This window comes from Clarias gariepinus, chromosome 19, assembly GCF_024256425.1.
Source record: "Clarias gariepinus isolate MV-2021 ecotype Netherlands chromosome 19, CGAR_prim_01v2, whole genome shotgun sequence".
NCBI classification, from domain to species: domain Eukaryota; kingdom Metazoa; phylum Chordata; class Actinopteri; order Siluriformes; family Clariidae; genus Clarias; species Clarias gariepinus.
This window is the reverse complement of record NC_071118.1, coordinates 28849431-28872990: the sequence shown is the minus strand read 5'-3', so window position 1 is coordinate 28872990 and position 23560 is coordinate 28849431. Positions and strand designations below refer to the sequence as shown.

At 42.1% G+C, this 23560-nt stretch overlaps 1 protein-coding gene and 1 non-coding gene across 8 annotated transcripts in view; both read left to right on the top strand.

Annotated features, from left to right (window-relative positions):
* LOC128507375 (ral guanine nucleotide dissociation stimulator) overlaps positions 1-21392 on the top strand; it is a 43953-nt gene extending 22561 nt beyond the window's left edge. For 6 of the 7 annotated variants that reach the window (XM_053478217.1, XM_053478216.1, XM_053478215.1 and 3 more), the window contains 16 exons: positions 6268-6572; positions 7082-7156; positions 7512-7705; positions 7827-7948; positions 8462-8677; positions 8805-8993; positions 9087-9167; positions 9394-9480; positions 9600-9632; positions 9730-9851; positions 11482-11577; positions 13887-14151; positions 14442-14516; positions 16426-16683; positions 16780-16894; positions 17598-21392. In XM_053478217.1, coding sequence (XP_053334192.1) covers positions 6268-6572; positions 7082-7156; positions 7512-7705; positions 7827-7948; positions 8462-8677; positions 8805-8993; positions 9087-9167; positions 9394-9480; positions 9600-9632; positions 9730-9851; positions 11482-11577; positions 13887-14151; positions 14442-14516; positions 16426-16683; positions 16780-16894; positions 17598-17773 — 2409 coding nt within the window. In that variant the 3' untranslated portion in view covers positions 17774-21392. The remainder of the gene's footprint in view (positions 1-6267; positions 6573-7081; positions 7157-7511; positions 7706-7826; positions 7949-8461; positions 8678-8804; positions 8994-9086; positions 9168-9393; positions 9481-9599; positions 9633-9729; positions 9852-11481; positions 11578-13886; positions 14152-14441; positions 14517-16425; positions 16684-16779; positions 16895-17597) is intronic. The other variant, XM_053478213.1, reaches the window with a different exon arrangement.
* trnak-cuu (transfer RNA lysine (anticodon CUU)) lies at positions 5024-5096 on the top strand. Its single transcript has one exon. It is a non-coding gene; the product is annotated as a tRNA-Lys (tRNA).
* Positions 21393-23560: the final 2168 nt, after the last annotated feature.

Here is a 23560-nt window from a genome sequence, read left to right as displayed (position 1 = left end):
TTCTGATGGACGTTTTATCTGCTGCTCCTCGTCTCTCTGAGGCTCGGGGGAAGCCGAGCGATGATGAGGATGATGAGGATGATGAGGATGTTTCTGTAGAGCTCATTGATTGATTGCCATTATAATTTTTTTTACAAAGAAAATAAATCTGGAAACTTAACACAATTAACATTTAAATGTACAGTTACTGTATATATATTATTTTTATATAATTCCTGATCGAGTTAATGAATTGGGTTGATAATATTTCTATTTAAAGAATATCCATGTTTAATTAAATTTGCTATTTTTATACATAAATACATTTTAATATAAATTGCTGACAGTATACACAATTTTTGCCTGATATAAAAATCCTCTTCTAATTATAATTATTATTATACTCATGTTGTCTATTAAAACTACTTAATCATTTATCAACAATAACAGTATTTTTTTAAATTAATAATAATAATAATAATAATAAAAACACATTTTAAACAGCATGGTATATATTATTTTTACATAAATTCCTTATAAAGTGATAATGTAAGTAATAATATTATTACATTTCATAAAAATCACGAGAATTATTAGCAATCTAAATGTATAACAATTATTTTTAATTAACGTATTATTGATTATTATTTATATTATTTAATTTAAAATAGTTAATAATATTCTAATACTAATATATAAACTGATATTATTAATAACAATGTTGAGTTTATTGTGTAGAACTTTTAGTCATAATTAAATATTAATATAAGAATAATTCATGCTTTTACATCGTGAAACGCATGAATGAAAATTAAATTTTTTAAAGTATTTTTTAATAATTATATTATTTATTATATCATGTGAGATCAGTTGCGAGGACGTCGTTACAGCTGAGAGAAATAACGCAAATAAAAATATAAAGCTTTTTTTTAAACGTTTCGCAACTTTACAAAACCGTGAGCTTTCTCTCTTCTTTCTCCAACATCTGTCTCTCTCTCTCTTTGCATCACCCCCTCTCCACCTCACTCACTCTCTCTCTTTCTCTCTATCCCTTCCCCTTCACCCTCTCTCCCTCTCTCCCTCTCTCCCTCTCTCTCTCTCTCTCTCTCTGTCTCTCTCTCTCTCTCCATCCCTTCCCCTTCACCCCCCCTCTCTCTCTCTTCCTCTCTTTCTCTCTATCCCTTCACCCCCCTCTCTCTCTCCCTCGTGTCTGTGTGGAACTCGATTATGCGTCTCTCAGACGGTTCTGTGTCTCAGACTCTTATTCGATTCGATCGGTTCCACTTTCTTCTCCGCTTTATTGACGTCTCAGTAACCTTCCTTCTGCTCAGACATCACTCTCCGCTCCATCACCCCGCCCGGGGCGAGCAGATCAGGGTGGATGATGACATCATACAGGACTCGCCCGTGTGTGTGATGTCTATCAGTAATCACGAAACGGAAGCTAGTTAGCTGAAGCGGAGTTAGCAACTAGTAGCATTCAGACGGTCAGACTTTCCTGAGAGATCAAGGCAGGCGGTGAGAGGAGAGGAGGGAGGTTCTTAAAAGAAAAAAGAAGACAGATGAAGATTGGACAAGGTCTTTAAAACATTAAGCCACGCCCACCGTGATTGTCCTTATTATAGTTTTTTAACTGTTTTACATCCGTCCTGGGAAACCAGACCCAGACCCATCCTAACGGGGCGTTCTTCTTCTTCTTCTTGATTTTTCTCACTTGTTTGGCCTTGAGGCTTGTGGTTTTGTCAGGAATTCCACTGAAAGCTAATCAGTTTGGCTTCAGATCAGTTTGGCTGTCAGTGTTAGTGTGTCAGTGTTAGTGTGTCAGTGTTATTGTGTGTCAACATGTCGTTATAAACAATGATTGTTCAGGAAAAAACATGATTTTTGAAATATGTTCATTCATGTAAAAAAAAAAAGAATGCGTCCATGATCACGTCAATCCTGTAGGTGGCGATAGTGTGTCATAAGCGGCTCGATAAAACTGTTAAAACAAAATGTAGAAATAAAATACATCGATAAATGAAATGAATCGACTTACCCCGGAGTAGAGCCGTGTGATTCAGTTCACTGAATCATTTGTTCGTTTAGTTTTGACTTGATTCACTGTGTGTGTGTGTGTGTGTGTGTGTGTGATGGATTATCACTTAACGGATTTGTATTTTTTACAAACACTTACAAACTTTTAGAAGTTTGCATGAAAATAAAGTGTAAATCGATTTTTAATGGAAAACTGACTCGTTAATTCGGTGAATCGACTCGACCACGTGAAGGTTCTCGAGTGTGTGATGGAGATTAAACAGAACTATCAGGATGTCCGTCTCTCAGGTCTTCAGTATCATGACATTTGAGGCAGTGAAGTTCAGTTTCAAACGCTCTGTGTGTGTATGTGTGTGTGTGTGTGTGTGTGTGTTTGTGTGTGTTTGGCTAAGAAGTGAAATCTATAACAGATTAAAAATCTTCATGTGATTAGACTCAGTTGTAAATGATTTTGTGTCGTTGCTGTGAGTGAGTCTGAGAGCGGTGTAAACGTTATCAGTGTTATTCTCATCACCCCGGAACACACCAAGGGCACACACACACACACACACACACACACACACACACACACACACACAGTTCACGACGTACTGATGGTGGGTGTGTCAGTAAGTACAACGTACGGCCCCCAAATTGCAGGTCACATTGTTGCCAGATTGGACAGGATTCCTCTTAATTAAGCCTCCAAGGCCAGGCGGGATTCTGTCAGTCTGATCTGGCAACCCTGTCTGTGACCTATTCACAGTCATTCACTCCACTGTAGTCCTCTACGTCCCGGGTGTGGTGCTGGGCGTGTCCTAATGGAGCCGTGGGGGCGTTAACGTCAGAGTGAGGTGAATAACAGAAAGACGTCGGTTTAACAGAGTGATAAAGCGAGAGAGAGAGAGAAAGAGAGAGTCCATCTCTACATCCTTCTCTCTCTCTCTCTCATTCAGTATTCCTTCAACACACAGGTTTTGTGTGTTTGTGTGTGTGTGTGTGTGTGTGTGTGTGTGTGGCTTTGAACCTAAAGGCTGTATATGGAGTGTTTTACAGCCATAAACTGTCGACTCTGTATAAGAGAGAGAGAGATTTACAGCTGAGTGTGGGCGGGGCTCTCGTTTAACGGAGCGTTATTCTTCACACGGCTTCACGAGTCAGCTGATGGCATGAGAGAGTGAAACACGACATCACTGTGTGACCAGAGACAGAGAGACAGAGAGAGAGAGGGAGAGAGAGAGAGAGAGACAGAGAGGGAGAGAGAGAGGGACAGAGAGAGAGAGACAGAGAGGGAGAGACAGAGAGAGAGGGACAAAGAGAAAGGGAAAGAAAGAGGGAGAGAGAGAGACAGAGAGAGAGAGACAGAGAGGGAGAGACAGAGAGAGAGAGACAGAGAGGGAGAGACAGAGAGGGGGAGACAGAGAGAGAGGGAGAGAGAGAGAGAGAGACAGAGAGAGGGAGAGAGAGAGAGAGAGACAGAGAGGGAGAGAGAAAGGGAAAGAGAGAGAAAGAGAGAGGGAGAGAGGGACAGAGAGAAAGGGAGAGAGAGAGAAAGAGAGAGACAGAGAGAGAGAGGGACAGAGAAGATTAAAAATTAAACTATGTGTGCAAAATAAAACAAAAAGGACAAACAACAGAACAAAACATAAAAAAAAATACATTAAAAATACATTTTATTATATACTTTATTAATCACAAATGAAAATTGCAGTTTTTTAATAGATAGATGAAAAGGAAGCACAGGTTCAAAAATAAGTAAAACAAAATAAATAAAAGACGTGTGTGTTCCTGTCGCGCTCGGTGACACACACACACACACACTCCAGTGACAGTGGGGGCTCAGTGGCTCTTGGTTACTGATCAGAAGTTTGGAGCTGCCACTGTCGGGCCCCTGTGTGAGGCCCTTAACCTGCCCCGTCCTCCAGGGGGCGCTGTGTCACCGCTCCGACCCCAAACACACCAACCAGAGAGACGCCACCCAGCTGTAACCCCGTCACTGTCACAGATAAACACTCAGGCTTCTGGTAAAATATTAAACCCTTCACACACACACACACACACACACACACACACACACACACAGAGGTCTGAATGGTGTTTTTCTGCCTCTTTGATAGACACTGTGTGTTTTGTTAGCTGCACTGGATCAGGTCCAGCCTTCAGCTGGCAGAGCAGTGTGTGTGTGTGTGTGTGTGTGTGTGAGAGAGAGAGAGAGAGAGAAGGATGAAAGAAAAAACAATTAATAAACAAAAGAACCTCTAAAAAGCTTAACAAAAATGATCATCATAAAAATAAACCAAATTTAAAGTAAAAAGCAAAAAAAGAGGAAAAATTATAAATAAAACAACAAAAACACGATTCAGTAAAAACAAGTTGCAACTAAAATAAAGCAAAATGATGAAGCTGAAAGATGGGGTGTGTGTGTGTGTTTGAAAGAAAAACAATAGAATTTTTTTACAAAAAATAAATAAATTTAAAAAGGGAAAAAATAACATAAAAAAATAATAAATTAAAGAACAAAATATTTTTAAAAAGGGAACAGTTAAACCAAAAAACCCACCAAAATAAAATAAAAGTCTGTGAGCTGAAAAACAGAATTATACTAAAAAAAACAATAGAACAAAAATGTGTGTGAAAGAGATAAACAGAAATAAAAAAACAGAACTTAAAGCAAAAAATAGGAGTTTAACATAAAACATTAATTAAACAAAAGAGTAAAAACAAACAAAAATACAGGATAAATGAAACAGCACCAAAAAATAAACCATTTATAAATATTTATAAGAAAGCAATAAATAATTATACAAGGGGGGATCAATAGCAAAAAAAAAAAAAAAAAAAAAATATATATATATATATATATATATATATATTATAAAGATAATATAAATATTTTTATTTTACTTAAAGACAGTGTGTGTGTGTGTGTGTGTGTGTGTGTGTGTGTGTGTGAGAGAGAGAGAGAGAGAGAGAGCGAGGAGAAGGGGGGGGAGTTAGATCCCCCAGTGTGTGTGTGGTGTGTGTATCAGCCCGGCTAGCTCAGTCGGTAGAGCATGAGACTCTTAATCTCAGGGTCGTGGGTTCGAGCCCCACGTTGGGCGGCTGCTTTTATTATGTGTGTGATACTGAAGAAACCACCAGAAATAAAACACACGTGTTTATTACAGTCGTAACCTCGAAATCATTTACACCATGAAGTGGTCTGTGTGTGTGTGTGTGTGTGTAAGGTATTGACCCCTCCCCCACTGTGTGTTCTCACACCTCCACTTCCTCCTGATCTACTTCCTGTCTGTGAGGAGATAAACACGACGCCCGCGCTCAGTTCGGTTATTTATTATAACGTCACTCCAAATAACTTTACACTCGTTTATGTTCTTTGTTTTTATTTGTCTGTTTACTTTTTATTGTTGGAAATCTTCTGCTATCCTGATATATTATCATATAGTACAATGTTTACGTCTTATTGGATCAATAATTAATTTATAATATTTCCTTACTGTTTATCATAATGTTTTTTTTGCATGTTTAAAAATAATTATTAAAACAATGTGATAAAACATTTGTATCCGTGATACCTTTGTAGAATTTAGCATTTTAAAATGGCGTTTAAAAATTAACTGTATAACTATTTTATTCTAAATGTTATGTAATAAAATTTAATTAATTAACATGTTTAAAATACTTTTAAAATAAATTAACATATTATGTTAACAAATTTAATTAATACAGTATAGAAATATATTTTATTATTATTTAAATACTGCAATTATAAATGTTTTATTAATAATATTTGTGATATTAAAAAATCCCATGTTTTTCTTATTTTTTTGGTTTTATTTCTTTATTTATGTTTATCATAAAAAATAAATATTTTTCATAGTAAATAAATAGATGAATAAATCTTCTTAATTTCTCACCCAAAACGTCTTAAAGTAATTATTATATTTATAAATATTGAGTTTTAATCACTTTCATCTTACTTTCCAGTTGAATATGTAAAATATGGAGCCCTTTTCTTTCTGAAATTAGCCCCGCCCACTCTGACATCACATTTATGACATGACATCAGTTTGAACTTAACTAGTTTACATCCCGATATTCCGTAATTTTTTTTAACTATTCAGTGTGTAAACTATTCTAATGTAAAAAGAAAAATGAAGTCAGACATTCAGTCAGATTCTGTAAAGCTAAAATACGTGATTAAGGAATTTTTCGTCAATAAATCTACAACGATAAATAATTAGCTTCTGTTTTTTCTCTGTGTTTGTGTAGAATGCGACTCAGGAGCTGGGGGAGGAGGTGGAGGACGGCGCGGTGTTCTCCATCTCGGTGCGCAGGGTGCAGGTGCAGCCGTCGGTCAGTAAGGGGCAGCGCTGGCTGGGCGTGGACTCGGAGTCGGCGCTGAGTCTGTACGAGACCAGCAAACTGCGCACCATTAAGGCGGGGACGCTGGAGAGACTGGTGGAGTACATGGTCTCCTCCTTCAGAGAGAACGACTCCACCTACGTCACCATCTTCCTCTGCACGTATCGCTCGTTCACCACCACCAACCAGGTGCTCGACCTCCTGCTCAACAGGTACGGGGGCGGGGCTTGTGGAGGTGGAGATGGAGGGATGAGGGGGAGAGAGAGAGAGAGAGAGAGAGAGTGATGGAGACACAGATGAGGAAGAGAGAAACAGAGCAGGGTAGGATGAAGTGATTGAAACAGGACAGATGGGGAGACAGATGAGGGGACAGAGAGAGAGCGCGAGGGAGAAATGTGACAGACAGAGAGAAAGACTGCGAAGAAGAAAAAAACACAGTGAGAGAGAGAGAGAGAGGAAATAAAAGAATAATATATATATATATATAGAGAGAGAGAGAGATTTGCCTGCAGGTTGACATCCGGAGGGAAGACTGATGAAAAGGTTCAGCTCAGTTTCCATGGTTACAGACACGTCTCTGATTGGTGTGTCTCACTGTTGGATTGTGGGTAATGTGGCGCTACAGCAGGAAGTCAGCAAGTTTATTATTTAAAACACACACACACACACACACACACACACAGGCCATGTACAGGACTGAACACGTGTGTTGTTGTTTCAGATACGCTAAACTGCAGCACCTGCCGGGGTCAGAAGGTCACAGACTCACCCACGACGACCGCACCGAGCTCAGGAAGTGAGTCACGAGCGCCGCTAACACACACACGGACTCACGGCTAGGACCAGCGTTACTCCAGTGTGACTGTAGTGTGACTGTAGTGTTACCCCTAATGTTACTGTAGCATTACATCATTGTTACCCCAGCGTTACTCTAGTGTTACTCTAGTGTTACTCTAGTGTAACAGTACCCTAGTGTTACCCCAGCGTTATTCTGTTATTACCCCTGCGTCACCATAATGTTACCCAGGAGTTACCCCACCACTCCTCCTGTATTATTTATTCTTTTGTCACCCATGAGGTGCGGTCACCCTCATCATACCTGCCTCTCTCTCTCTCTCTCTCTCTCTCTCTCTCTCTTTCTCTCTCCTCAGCACCATCTCGTCGATCCTGGGGGCGTGGCTGGATCAGTACTCAGAAGATTTCTGGAAGCCCCCAGAGTACACCTGCCTCAGACGCCTCATCTCCTACCTGCACGTCAACTTCCCCGGATCGGACCTGGAGCGCCGAGCGTGTAACCTGCTCGCGCAGTTCCACCGCAGACTACAGCAGGAACCCGATCACGAAGGTCAGAACCTACTCTCTCTCATACACACACACACACACACACACACACACACACAAAATAACATTTTAGGCTTAGGATCTCAACGCACTCAGTTTGCGTGTGTGTGTGTGTGTGTGTTCAGTGCTGGATCACGGGTCGTGTCCATTCTCTCTCCTGGAAGAGAACGGCTATGAGGACGATCGGCCAGACTTCCTGACCTTTGACCCCACAGTGGTGGCCGAGCAGTTCACCCTCATGGATGCGGTGAGTGTTGCTATGGAAACGGAGGAGCTACTGTAACTTAGTTTCTGTGGTAGGCAGGACACTACAGTTACATCGTTGCTATGACAGAAAATACACCGAACAGCACAGTTGCTATGGCAACAAAAAGCTTACATTAGCAGAGTTGCTTTGGCAACAAAGACATTGCAGCAGCAGTGTTGCTATGGCAACTGAGACACTATAGTAACGGTTGCTATAGGAACAAATTCACTACAGTAATAGAGTTGCTATGGTAACAAAGACCTCAGTGAAGGTGTTGCTATGGTAACAAATACAATACTGTAAAAGAGTTGTTATGGCGACAAAGACACTAGAGGAGCGCGGTTGCTAACAAAAAAGACATTACTGTAGTCTGAGTTGCTATGGTAACTGGTACACCGCAGTAAGAGTTGCTATGGTAACAGCGCTGCTCCAGCAAAAGGCTCCTAACAGGGAGATTTTTTCCTCGTGTCCTCTCACCTGTGGCTCACATCCGTCACCTGTGTGGTTGTTCAGGAGCTGTTTAAGAAGGTGGTGCCGTACCACTGCCTGGGCAGCATCTGGTCTCAGAGGGATAAGAAGGGGAAGGAGCACCTGGCCCCCACCATCCGCGCCACCGTCACCCAGTTCAACTGCGTGACCAACTGCGTGATCGCCACCTGCCTGAGCGAGCGCACGCTCAAACACACACACCGCGCCAAAGTGCTCGAGCGCTGGATCGAGGTGGCCCGGGTAAGAGACCTGCACAAACACACACACACAAACACACACACATACAAGCAGAAAATAAAAATATGACATATACTGTATAATTTTGTAATGTATCATTTAACGTAAGGTGTGTGTGTGTGTGTTACAGGAGTGTCGGATCCTGAAGAACTTCTCGTCCCTGAGGGCGATCCTCTCGGCGCTGCAGTGTAACGCCGTGCACCGGCTCAGGAGGACGTGGGACGAGGTGTCTCGGGAGAACGTGCGCATCTTCCACGAGCTCTCCGAGATCTTCTCCGACGAGAACAACCACTCGCTCAGCCGAGAGCTGCTCATTAAGGTGTGTGTGTGTGTGAAGGTGTGCTGTGTGACATCATCGGTGCTGAGTTTAAACCCCGAGTGGTGCTGATCTCTAACCCGTCTGTTGCTCCAGGAGGGAACGTCCAAATTTGCGACGCTAGAGATCAACCCGAAGCGAGCGCAGAAGAGACAGCAGCAGCAACCCAGAGACCTGGTAGGACACACACTTCACTCTCTCACACATACACACACACACACACACACACACACACACTCTTGCAATAATAATAAAATCAAATTAAAAAAAATCACTAACCTGACCCATAGGTTTTGAGTGAGGCATGGTCACACAGCGCCCTCTAGTGCACATTTGTTTGTTTACACACATCTAAACACAAAGCAAACTTTTTTATGTGTGTGTGTGTGTGTGTGTGTTGCAGAGTGTGATGCAGGGCACCATTCCCTATCTGGGCACCTTTCTGACAGATTTAGTAATGATGGACACCGCCATGAAGGACTACGTGGACGTGAGTCTCTCCCTTTCTGTTTCTATGTCCCTTTTATGTCCCTTGACAATGTCTCACACCATCTCTTTCTCTCTCTCTCTGTCTCTCTGTCTCTCTCTCTCTCTCTCTCCACGTCACAGGGCGGCCTGATCAACTTTGAAAAGAGGAGGAAGGTAAGAAGCTGTATTCTATACCTGTCGTTTCTATAGTGATGGTGATGATGATGGTGATGAAGATGTAACCTCCGTGTGTGTGTGTGTGTGTGTGTAGGAGTTCGAGGTGATCGCTCAGATCAAGCTGCTGCAGTTGGCGTGTAATAACTATAACTTCAGGAGGAACGGCCGTTTCAGGGAGTGGTTCAGCAGCGTGGAGAAGCTCAGCGAGGCCGAGAGGTATCTGTTGTTTAGACGGTTTGTTTTTTATCATATTAAAATAATTAAAAGAGACACATGACACACGTGAGCTCAGACAGCTAGGGCTCTAGGTTGTTGTTTCGAGAATCCCGGTTCGAGCCCCGCTTTCGGTGGTTTACCAGCGGATTGATGAACGACGCAAACATTTAATGTTTTTATATAATACAATAATACAAATCGAACATCTGGTGCTGTAGTGTACTGTACATGGTGTAAAAGCACCAGCATGACTCCAACAAGCTCCCTACATCCTACTGAACACTACTACTACTACTACTAGCTATTTTGCACTTAACGTAGTGTATGTGACTATTCACCCAACTTTATGTCCACTTTATGTCCACTTTATGTCCACTCCCCCGTCTTTATTTAATTTAATCTGTAAAGTGACTGAGTTAAATAAATAAATAGGTTTTTAGTCTAGACTTAAACACTGTAGTTTTCATAATACGCGGTACTGATAAGCAGCCTGCATCCTTTGAGCGAGGTAGGCGTGGCGGATCATAAGACACCAGCAGTTCACTCAGATACCACCATTTAATGTTTTATATGTCAAAAGTAGTACAGTAGAACCTTGGATTACGAGCATAATTTGCTCCGGTAGTGGGCTCATAATCCAAAACACTCATAAACCAATGGGTTGTCCCATAAGAAATAATGGAAACTCACATTATTCATTCCACAGCCCAAAAAGATAAATACATTAAAATAATTAACACAAATTATTAAGTAAAAAGTAAAAGCAAAGAAAATTGACATGCACTTTAACTTTTAAAAAATGTAAAAATAAATTTTAAAAGATAATTGATTCCGTTCCTACCTGCTATGTCCGGTGCTCTGGCTCCCGGGATACACCTAACCACTGCCTCTGGCGCCCCTAAAGGCCGGGCTAATTTCACGTGTCTCATTATAGAGTCTCCTATAACCAGAGCCCTTTCAGGTTACTCAGTGGGTGCATCACTGAGGAAAGCAAACCTGTTGGACACGTGAAGCGCAGAAGAGGTGTGCTCCGGTGGGCTAGCCTTAGCGTTAGCTTCGGCTGAACGAGTATGCCGCCGAGTCGTCACCCACTCGCCCCACTGTGAGGGCTCTAATGCCGGAGTCGGGGGCTGGTTATCTCCGCCTGCGGCACCCAGACTGTCCGCTACAGGAATAACACTGCTCTTACACTCTCTAACCCTCTCTAAAGTCTGAGTGCTCACTAACACACACCTAAGTAAAATTACCACTAATGACGGAGGAAGAATGTCTTAACGTCCTGCACTCTACACACTGGACAAGCTGAATGGTGGACATGATAACGTACCTCTGTGTCGGAGTTTTAATTGTTTGGTGATGGATTGCGCTTGTTGTTCTTAGTCGAGGAGATCTCCGTGCGCTGTCTGAAAAAGCGCAAAACATGGAAAAAGGCAAAAGTCCAGTGGTATTAGAACGTAAAACAAGTTAATATTGTTTTTTAGCATAAATGGAAAAGCCAGTCTAATTCAAATGAACGAGGTCTGATCCAAACAAACGAGGAACTTTCGCGGTAACAGTATGAAAACAGGAAGCTACATCACAGCCTTGTTGAAATTCTTCGCCTTGTGTGTGTGTGTGTGTGTTTCCACAGCTACAGTTTATCATGTGAGATCGAGCCTCTGTCTGAGTCGGCGTCCAACACGCTGAAGGCAAAAAAGAACACAGGGATTATTAAACGCTGGAGCGAGTGAGTCCCGCTTGTCCCTCACCTCTCTCTCTCTCTCTCTCTCTCTCTCTCTCTGCACTGGAACATTATTATCTACAGCTCTGGGAAAGAAATAAAAGATCACTGCAGCATAATCAGTTTCTTATGTTTTTTTTCTTCTTACAGGTGCATGTGTTGGTGAGATGAACAGTTTTATTTTAATAATATTTCTCCTAAATTAAAAATATAACCATTGTTATGTAGATGCAAATAAAACAAAATGCAAATAATGTGTAAACAAATGGTGTTAACGCTTTGGCCAAATAACATTAAGAAATCAGTATTTGGGGGAATAATTACTCCGATTTGAAACAGCGTTCATGTGTTTTGTCTCTCCACCAGTTTATCACATTGTTGGGGAACTTTAGACATCACTCTTTATACAAACAGCTCAGCTTCGTGACATTCCTGACGTTTTCTTCACTAAATTGCAGTGCTCTCTTATTTTTTTCTGTGCTGTGTAAATATAATAAATATATATATATGTATATGACAGAAAGTGTGTCAGTGGAAAGTTTTGTGAATGCAATAAACACCTAGGATACTACAGTGGAACCTCGGATTACGAGCATAATTCGTTCCGGAAGTGGACTCGTATTCCAAAACACTCGTAAACCAAGTTTAATTTTCCCATAAGAAATAATGGAAACTAAAATCATTCGTTCTACAGCCCAAAAAAATAAATACATAAAAATCATTAATACAAAATATTAAGTAACAATAACCTGCACGTTACCTTTCAAAAGAGTGAAAAATAAATCCTGGCAGATAAGCGTTTCCCTTTGTGCACGCAGGCGCTGTGTGTGCGCATGTGTGTGTGTGTGAGGCTAGAGTAAGTTGAGACTCTTTTCAGCCCCTCCTGTCTCCACCTTCTCATCTTACACATTAAAACTTCTCATCTCGTTTAAACACACTCACACACACATTAACGGAAAGACTGTTGTTCTCCTCTAAATTATTAAAGCTTCTCCGCTTTATTTTATTGTTGCTTGCAACAGCGTAACAGCCCGTTAATTCATGCTCGTGTAATGATGAGATAAACAAACTCGTCGATGCCTGTTCTTTTATTTGTTGCATTGTCAGGTTATAGTACAAACTTTCGGGTGAATCTTGCACTTAAATCCAACACAAAAATAAACTCAAGCTCTATATCCTAACTTTAATCTCACATTCGCGTTCACACACCTTCATTTCTGTGTGCACGTGTGTGTTTTTGTGAATTGGGCTTTCACACACACACAGCCGGCACAGTGTCTAATTACGCTTGTGCGCATGCACACACACACCGCGATGAGGAAGAAAATAGATTTTTAACCTTGAGAATTTCTTTTGCCTTACTCACGCGCACACACGTGTGTTATAAAAAAGAGTACACGCACTGTACACACACGCTTCCAAACACAAAATAAAATATGTTTTACACACACACGGAGTCACAGTGTTATAGTAAACAGTACACACGTGCACGGATGTTGATTATACCAGTAAGAGACGAGCACTAAGACCCAGCAGGGGAGGCGATTACCCACAATTCCTCAGCGCAAGAGAGAGAAATACCGTTGGCTCAGTTGTGATCACGTGACGCTCGGGGTCAAAACAAGAAGCGCATGCGTGAAACATGATACTCGCGCTCGTAAACCAAGACAATGTTCGTTTTTCAAGTTCAATTTTATTAAAAATCGTTGCTCGTCTTGCGGAACACTCGTAAACTGCGTTACTCGTAATCCGAGGTTCCACTGTATTCTAAACTTTTACATAAGCGGAATCTTATAAATAATCATTTTGTTATGTGTGATTCTCTCTCTCTCTTTATCTGTCTGTCTCTCTGTCTCACTCTCTTTTTATCTGTCTGTCTCTCTCTCTATTTATCTGTCTGTCTCTCTCTTTATATCTATCTGTCTCTCTGTCTGTCTCTCTCGCGCTCTCTGTCTGTCTCTCTCTCTTTTTATCTGTCTGTCTCTCTGTCTCACTCTCTTTTTATCTGTCTGTCTCTCTCTCTATTTATCTGTCTGTCTCTCTCTTTATATCTATCTGTCTCTCTGTCTGTCTCTCTCGCGCTCTCTGTCTGTCTCTCTCTCTTTTTATCTGTCTGTCTCTCTCTATTTATCTGTCTGTCTCTCTCTCTCTCTTTATCTATCTGTCTCTCTGTCTGTCTCTCTCTCTCTCTTTTTATCTGTCTGTCTCTCTCTCTGCCTGCTCTCTCTCTCTCACGCTCTCTTTGTCTGTCTGTCTCTCTTTCTCTATCTTTATTTGTCTGTTTCTCTGTCTGTCTGTCTTTCTTTCTCGGTCAGTCGACAGCCGGTGAGTTCGACCGAAGCGAGCTGCAGCAGTGCAGGAAGTTCTCACTCCAAATCGTTCGACCAGCTGCGCTACCCGTCCTGTTTGAGCAGCGGAGGAGGAGGAGGAGGAGCGGAGAGAGACGACAGGAGAGGAGAGAGAGGAGGAGAACGAGGAGAAGACTCGCTCAGCGTCACCTCCGCCGGCTCCAGCAGCTCGGACGTGGAGGAGATCAACATCAGCTTCATCTCGGACTCCCCGGACACACACGAGAAAAAGGTGAGCGAAGGAAAAACTAAACCAACCCCAAAAGAAAGAAATTCTCGCAAAGCCAATTTATTAACAATTAAAAACTTATAATCAGTGGTTTCTTCCATGTTTTTGAAAAGTTCCTGGATGAAATGAATACGTTTATCTGCAGTGTGTTGTGTGTCTGTGTGTGTGTGTGTGTGTGTACAGTATGTGTGTGTGTGTGTGTGTGTGTGTGTGTGTTCGGTCTGCCGTCTCAAGTGGACTCGAACCCTATTGCGCTCAGACACTTGTGTGACTTTACTGCTTCCTCTTTATAGACGTCGACGCCGTGTGTAAAACATTCACACTCATCGTTAGGGAAGTGCGGCCCCATGGGAGATCTGACGCCCACGGTACACTCGCCTTCTCGTCCTCTCTCTCTCTCTCTCCCTCCATCCGTCACGTCACTCCATCCCGGCTCACTCTCGCACCGTCTCTACAGTCAGACATGTTTCTTTCTCCATCCAGAGCCACGCCTGTCTCTCCATCACTGCCCATACGTGTGTGTGTGTGTGTGTGTGTGTGTGTGTGTGTGTGTGCAGATCAGAATTCACTGATTATTGTTTAGTTTCCACTGTGATGGTGTTTTATTAGGAGTGTGTGGAGTGTTAGGTGTTTGAGGTGTGGAGTGTGAGGTGTGGAGTGTGTGTGGAGTGTGTGTGGAGTGTGTGTTCGGAGTGTGTGTGGAGTGTGTTCGGAGTGTGTGTGGAGTGTGTGTGGAGTGTGAGGTGTAGAGTGTGTGTGGAGTGTGTGTGGAGTGTGAGGTGTAGAGTGTGTGTGAAGTGTGTGTGGAGTGTGTGTGGAGTGTGAGGTGTGGAGTGTGTGGAGTGTGTGTGGAGTGTGTGTAGAGTGTGTGTGGAGTGTGAGGTGTAGAGTGTGTGTGGAGTGTGTGTGGAGTGTGAGGTGTAGAGTGTGTGTGGAGTGTGTGTGGAGTGTGTGTAGAGTGTGTGTGGAGTGTGAGGTGTAGAGTGTGTGGTGTAGAGTGTGTGTGGAGTGTGTTTGGAGTGTGTGTGGAGTGTGTGTGGAGTGTGAGGTGTGGAGTGTGTGTGGAGTGTGTGTGGAGTGTGTTTGGAGTGTGTGTGGAGTGTGTGTGGAGTGTGAGGTGTGGAGTGTGTGTGGAGTGTGTGTGGAGTGTGAGGTGTGGAGTGTGTGGTGTAGAGTGTGTGTGGAGTGTGTGTGGAGTGTGTTTGGAGTGTGTGTGGAGTGTGTGTGGAGTGTGAGGTGTGGAGTGTGTGTGGAGTGTGTGTGGAGTGTGTGTGGAGTGTGTGTAGAGTGTGTGTGGAGTGTGAGGTGTGGAGTGTGTGGTGTAGAGTGTGTGTGGAGTGTGAGGTGTGGAGTGTGTGGTGTAGAGTGTGTGTGGAGTGTGTGTGGAGTGTGTTTGGAGTGTGTGTGGAGTGTGTGTGGAGTGTGAGGTGTGGAGTGTGTGTGGAGTGTGAGGTGTAGAGTGTGTGTGGAGTGTGTGTGGAGTGTGTGTGGAGTGTGAGGTGTAGAGTGTGTGGTGTAGAGTGTGTGTGGAGTGTGTGTGGAGTGTGTTTGGAGTGTGTGTGGAGTGTGTGTGGAGTGTGAGGTGTAGAGTGTGTGTGGAGTGTGTGTGGAGTGTGTGTGGAGTGTGTGTAGAGTGTGTGTGGAGTGTGAGGTGTAGAGTGTGTGGTGTAGAGTGTGTGTGGAGTGTGTGTGGAGTGTGTGTGGAGTGTGTTTGGAGTGTGTGTGGAGTGTGAGGTGTAGAGTGTGTGTAGAGTGTGTGTGGAGTGTGAGGTGTGGAGTGTGTGGAGTGTGAGGTGTAGAGTGTGTGTGGAGTGTGAGGTGTGGAGTGTGTGGAGTGTTAGTTATTGAAATGTTTCTGTCCGAGAGAGAAATCTGCATTTAATTAAAATTTAAACCCCGCCTCCTCTGTGCCCTGATTGGACGATTAATGACACAGTGGTAACAAAATCTCATCTTAGACAACATTTCAATAACTCTAGCTCCTTTATTCTAAAGTGTGTGTGTGTGTGTGTGTGAAGGGTTGGCATATTCACACAGTTAAATCAACTTTCTTTTTCTCAATCTTTCCTTCCTTCTTTACTTTTTCCTTCTTCCCGTCCTTCTTTGTCTTCCACCTTCTTTCTTTTTACACTTTTTTCCGTCCTTGCTTTCTTTCCTCTATTCCTCCTACCTCTTTTTTTTCCATTTTTAATTTTTCCCTTTATTTATTCATTCCTTTTTTTCCTCTTTCCTCACCTCTTTTTTTTTTCCCCTTACCCCCCTGTCTTCTGTCCTCAGTTCTGGGAGTCCACGTCTCTCTCGTCTCTGGACGCCGCGTCAGGTTCAGGCTCCAGCAGCGCCTCGTCCTCCTCGGTCTCGTCCACACCGCACACGTCCACCCCACACTCGTCCTCCCGCTCGCACAAGCGCTCCGTCTCGGGCGTGTCCAGCTACTCGTCCCTCTCTCTGCCCCTCTACAACCAGCAGGTGGACGACTGCTGCATCATCAGAGTGAGTCTGGACGTGGAGAACGGCAACATGTACAAGAGCATCCTGGTGAGGAACCGAGAGAACCGCCAGAGTCACCGTGTACATCACATCAGCTGTGTCTTAATGATCTGTGTGTGTGTGTGTGTGTGTGTGTGTGAGCAGGTGACTAGTCAGGATAAAACCCCCGCAGTGATCAGAAAGGCAATGGTTAAACACAACCTGGACCGAGAGAGACCTGAGGATTACGAACTGGTGCAGAAGATCAGTGAGGATAAGGGTACACACACACACACACACACACACACACACACTCACACACACACAGATTCTATAAGTAGATACAGATATTTATAATATAACACATATGAAACTTATAACCTGTTTATTGCTAATATTTAGTTGCAATTAATATTTTATTGTAAGATTTATATTTAAAATATCAATATTTATGATGCCAATTATTTTTTATCCATTTGTTTCTTCTTTACACATTAATTTTTTTCTATAGTTTTTATTTTCATTTTTTTTCCCCTTATTAATTGGCATTTTTATTTAAACTGTTTTCTGTTTTTATTCTTTTTTCTTTTTTTTTGTTTTTCTTCTGATTGGGTTGGTATTTTTCTTTTTGTTTTTTGTATTTCGTCCTATTTTTTTTTTAGGTAAATTACAATAGATTTTTTCTTTTTTCTTTAATATTTTCATAAAGTTCATGTTTTTATTTCCCATATTTATATTTGCATTTTTTATTATTACTATAATCTTTTATTCTCTTAATTGCACCTTTTCTTTTTTGTTACTGTTAGTTTTTTTCTTTTTTTTTTCTTTCTTATAATTTTTTATATATTTTTTTTTTGTTTAGATTCCTGTTTATTTATGTATTATTTATTTTTGTTATTTTTCCTTTTTTTGGCCGTTGAGCCCTGATAATACACGAGCCTTTCAGTTTGTAACACACTGACTTTCTGACGTTCCCTCCACAGAGCTGAAGATTCCAGACAACGCAAACGTCTTTTACGCCATGAACTCTTCGGCCAACTACGACTTCGTCCTGAAGAAGCGCGGCTTCCCCCGAGTGAGTCGCACCAAACACGTGGCGAGTTCCACGCTGCCCCGCATGAAGCAGAAAGGCCTGAGGATCGCTAAGGGCATCTTCTGAAAACTCAACCCTCCCCCACAATCCCACAGGGCTTCTGGAGGTCAAAGGTCGAGCCCTGTAGACTGGAACGGGATGGGGTGTGGGGGGGCGCGTGTGTGAATAGTCACTGCCAGCTCAGGGGAGGCCGTTTCAGCGCGGCTGTGTTCGTGCGCTCGTGTTTACAGACTCCTGAGATCCGCCTTCTAGCCGTGAGGTCACTTCCTGTGCCGTCTGAGAAGGGGTCGCCTCCTGTGTCGCGTGTGAGATCACTTCCTGTCCAGAGACAGCCTTCACTGCCAGATTAAGGACGACTCGCTGCAGCGGACACGTGACCTGGTGTTACTTTTAAAAGTGTCCTCCTGCAACAACAACAACAACAAAAAACACTCATGGTTCTGAGTGAAGTTCCAGAACGTTTGCGTTGGTGGACTGCGAGCTGATCGATTGTTGTGGTGTGTGAGGTTTTGTTTATATTGTTTTTTCGGCGAAACGTCACAGAGACTTAAGAGACAATGAAAGCAGCCGAGTCTTTCTGAACTTTTGGAGCTCTCTGAATGAGAAACGAAGATATTTTTTGTCTCGTGTCTCTAATAATGTGTCTGTTTTTGTTAAAAAGGGCATTACAGCTAACAGCAGACGCTCCCCTCGCACCACTGTTCTCCGTGTTCTCCGGACCGTACGACGTATTTGACCTTTTAGCCAAAACTCTTGACTGAAACCGTAAGGCAAGACATAAACCTTGATTTTAGCCTAGCGCACAGGCCGTGAATTCTTCAGCACTTCTCTTATTACCGCTAGTATTGTTTTCTTTTTTGTTGTTGTTTTATTCATTATAGCAGTTACGACATGTTTTTTGGTTAGCTTGGCTAGGTACGTGAGTAAGCGAACATTCGATGATAGCTTACTGATTACTAGCTAGCTACACTTGAAAGAAATTAACACTAAAACGAACATTTAAACCAGACTGCACCACTAGGGGGAGATAAAGTGCCAGTGCGAATACGACATAACATAAACACACACCACTGACGTCGCTGATTAGTTGATGAACTGGTTTTGTTTCGTACTTACAGTCCGGAAAATACGCTCTTGTCCTCGTGTCATGTTTTTAAGTATTATCGTAGTTTACGTGTGTTTTCTTTCCCCCCTCTAATTGGTGCTAACTAACGCTGAGGTCAGCCAGCTCGGGACCTCGCTACCGTTTCAGAGCCTCATGACGCTAAAGGAGCCGGATGGACAGATGACGCTACGCCTGCGGCGGACAGAAACGAGTCCATGGCTGAAATTAAAATTAAAAAGAAAGAAAGAAAGGGAGCACAAATGTTTTTCCAGGACGAGAGTTGCTAGCTAGCTTAAGTATCTAAAAAATGTGAAAACCTTTTTTTCCCTGAGAACTTCTTTAAAAAAATTTTGTCTCTTTTTGTAAGAAAAACAAAACAAACCACAAGACTATGAATGAATTAACAAATGAACATATTGTGAATGTAACATATCGCTCATGACACGCGTCCTTACCACTCACGGTTTCGACCAAAATGCCCGTCAGATCACAGCGACAACCCCCTGCTAACACGCTAGCACGCTAGCTCTAAGAGAAAAAGCGAGCGGCAACACCATCAGGCACGAGGAACGCGGACCCGCTCTGTGGTTATGACGATTTCCTGTCTCCGAGCCACGCGATTGGTCGAGAGAAGAAACATAGATGAAAGAAACGGTGTTACTTTGTACATTTTTCTGTCGTTTGTTTTCCTGAAAATTTCGAACACGAGAAAAAAATCCACTGGCACTAAACACGAACATTATGAACATTAACTTAGGACAATTGCGAACAAATCTGTTACAGTGAGAGACAGAGAGAGAGACAGAGAGAGAGACAGAGAGAGGGAGTCTCACTTCATACTCACGGAGTTAGAACATCAGTGTGATGTAATCAGCTGGTTATGATGTCATGATGTTCAGAAAGGTTAGGGTTCTAAAACACCAAGCTGACCGAGGTGCGTCCCTCATCGTCAGATGGCTCTCTATTAGGAAACACTACAGATTACACACGGCTGCTTTAAACAGGGTCACATCATATAATATACTGCCACAGTAATAGCTTGTTTTTTTACATACTGCTTCTTTAAAGTCCCATAACAGTACCGTAGGATCCTGTTTAAACTTGCATATTACTGCTTTAAATAGCGGTTCACCAATCAGTACAGTAGTACAGGATATTGTTACAAGTTGCCTATTGCTGCTTTAAATAGAGGAAACTGGTACAGGTATGTAAGATACAACCACAAATTTTCATAGTGGAGTTTTAAATAGTGCACTAAGTAGTACAGAACCGACAATAAATAGCAGCATACGAGTACAGTTCTTACTGTAACAAACATACTGCAACAAATACTGCATACTGCAGCTTTAAACAGTGCGGCACTGAGTTGTATATTATATCGATATGTTATAGTGACGTCGTGTTTAGTACAGCATTACGGCTCGGTCTTTTTGTCTCTATCCAAACTTGCATGCTGCCGCTTTAATAGCGTGACACCAAGTAGACAGTAGCTGTGCAAGGCTTTCCTGGCTGTCCTTGTCTACTGCTACAAAATGCATATTGCCGCTTTAAGTAGCGTGTCATGGAGTAGTGCATCTTAGGTACTGTTATGATATGGTGTTTAGTACAGTGCTCTGTATCATGGGACTTTCCTAACAGCGTGTTGGTTTTGGTGATTAATCAGACCGAACAGATTGCTGCCCCCTACTGGTGTGGAGAGTTATTTTCTTGAATAAAGATCAGCTTGGTGTGTTATGGCCCTAAAACAGACAGAGAGAGAGAAGAGGAGGAGGACTTTTCCATATGTTCTGGAAAGACAGAAGATCCGTAATGTGAGCTGAAGATTAAATCCCCAGGCTGCTTCTCAATCCTGTTCACTCCCTTTAAAATCAAGACGAGGATTTCAGACCGCTCACATATTTGTATGCCCTTTAGATAATGTGTGTGTGTGTGTGTGTGTGTGTGTTTGTATGACTTATAAGTGGCAAAAAAGGGCCAAAGATCTTACACAACATTTTACAAGAGTATCATGAACACCTAAAGACTCATGAACACTGCCTGTTCAGGAGAACACATACATGCACATATACACACACTTCATAAGGAACACACACACTTTCCTATTGTACACACACTCAGCACACCGGTGCCATTGTGCTCTTTTCATTTTAAAAGAAACTAACGATGTAACACATATGATTTTTTAAAAAGTTGTTTTGTAATTTTTGTACATGAAATGTTCATTGCAGCTTTGCTTTTATTTCTGTGTGTGTGTGTGTGTTTGTGTGTGTGGGGGCACTCGCGCCACTATTTATTAAATTTGTAAATACTTTTTTGCAGCATTGTACATTTTGTTTTGAATTCCTTGTAATTTACAAATTAATATATATGTAAATATTGAGTATATACGGCTGCGAGGTTTATACACCGCTGTAACTCCGAGCTCTCCATACACTTCTCACGCTCCGTTTGTCTCCTGTGGATTTTTTTGTATGCCGGTTTTAATTTTTATTCCCCCTTTTGCCCCGCCCTTGATCCCCACAGCCTTCACTGTTTCTAGTGTTGGAGAGGAAAAAAACACATAATAAACAGAGTGTGGAAAAAAAATTATGTCCTTTTTCTGACTTAAAATATTCCACACAGAAGCAGAGGAATGGGATACGTACAACTGGTGTGGATTCAGGACATTTTCCCTGGAGTGGCCTTGGTGGGACACATAGGTAGAGTTGGGTGCAGAAAGTGGGCCATAGAGGTAGTATGGGGTGGCCAATGTGGGACAAAGTGCTAGAGTGGAGTGGCCACAGGGGGGCCAGATAGAGTGGGGTTGCCATGGTAGCACGCAGATCATCATTGTTGGAACCGTAACTGGAATGGGGGTGTCCATGGTGGGACAAATAACTGTACTGGGGTGACCAATGTAAGACACACAACTAGTATGAGGTGGCTATGGGGGGACACAGCACTGAGGTGGCCATATTGGGACAAATAGCTGGAGTGGGGTGGTCAATGTTAGACACGTAGCTCATATGCAGTTTTGGGTGCAACGTGAATTTTTGAGTAATCTAACGCGTTAGGTCGCCATTTAAGTACTCGGTTATTTAGTTACTTTTTCATAAATGTAATCCGTTAGTTAGACAATTTATGCAATCCATGAGCCAGACAGCAGTCATTCCCAATCCATTATTTTGTGTGTGTGTGTGTGTGAAAGTCGTCCTACAAGCCCCGCCCCCCTCTGTTATACCTGCTGTTATACCCCTATCTCACCTATGCGGATTGACTATGTGAGGACCGACACGCAGAAAGAAGGAAACCTAATCACAGCGCCAAAACTCGCCGTGAATCATGATGAACCGTACTTACGGCTACCGCGCGAAACCGCATAGGTGAGATAGGGGTATTAGTAGGTGAGATGGGGTATTAGTAGGTGAGATAGGGGTATCATTAGGTGGGATAGGGGTATTAGTAGGTGAGATAGGGGTATTAGTATGTGAGATAGGGGTATCATTAGGTGGGATAGGGGTATTAGTAGGTGAGATAGGGGGATTAGTAGGTGAGATAGAGGTATTAGTAGGTGAGATAGGGGTATTAGTAGGTAAGATAGGGGGATTAGTAGGTGAGATAGGGGTATTAGTAGGTGAGATAGGGGTATTAGTAGTTAACAGATTATGGGCCGAACTTCACTGAGTGATGATGGTAGAATAATTATAAAGGTCTTGACTAAAACAACATGCATGAGGAATCACAAAGGAGTTTTCATTTTCTGTAATGGGAAAGTACAGAACTAGTTACTTTTATCAGAAAGTAACGCTGTAATGTAACTGATTACTTTTTAATGACAGTAATTTTGTAATTAGACAGTAATTAGACAGTGAATGCTTTAAACAGTAACGCCCCTCAACACTGCTCATACAGTACAGTATGTGGTGACTATGGTGGGACACAGTATGTCATGGAGATATTTGAAAGGTACCAGCATACAGTATTAGAAGTGTTTATTTCTATTACTAATTATTTATTTAAACCAAGTAAACCACATCCACCCTCAACACAAGGTCAGGTTCCTTTCTCTGTAAAGGAATGTAGATTCAAATAAATATTAAAGTGAAAAGTCATAAATAAACACACTCTCCAGTACTGCAGCTTTTTATCTTTCATAACTGACATGAACTAAACAATAACATTAGAGTTTAAAAGGGGGCCTGGGGTGGCCATGACTTTAGCTCCGCCCAAACATCAGACATTAATATCTATTTATCTACGTTCACCTCAAAGCTTCAATGTAAAAGTAAACAAACCATATTTTAGGCTGATTGACAGTATTTACTGTAAGGTCAAAGGAACATTCTGTGGATTTTATTTCAGCAAGAGGAATGCACTAAAACTTTATTATAATATGATCACACTGTTCCTTGCTTTTATTAAAAATATTTAAAGGTAATTCTGCTACAGAGCTCCAGTTTGGCCTGTTAGGAAGAGCACTTGTTCCGCTTATGGGAGAAATTCTGCCACAAGATGGAGCTCAACAGTTAGTGCAGATTTCAGTGTGCTGCTTTTAGTTTCCTTTCTTCTTTCTTGCTTTTACACAGCTGATCACACGAAATTTTATTATGATAATAAAATGGAATATGAGGATATAATAAAATGTTGCCGTTCATTGCTTCTTTTGTTTTATTCTATGTGCATGGTATAGTTTAATAACCTTGCTACACTTTTACACTCATAGAAACAAAAAGATGTCCTTGGATACAGGAAACTAAAACTAGAAGACA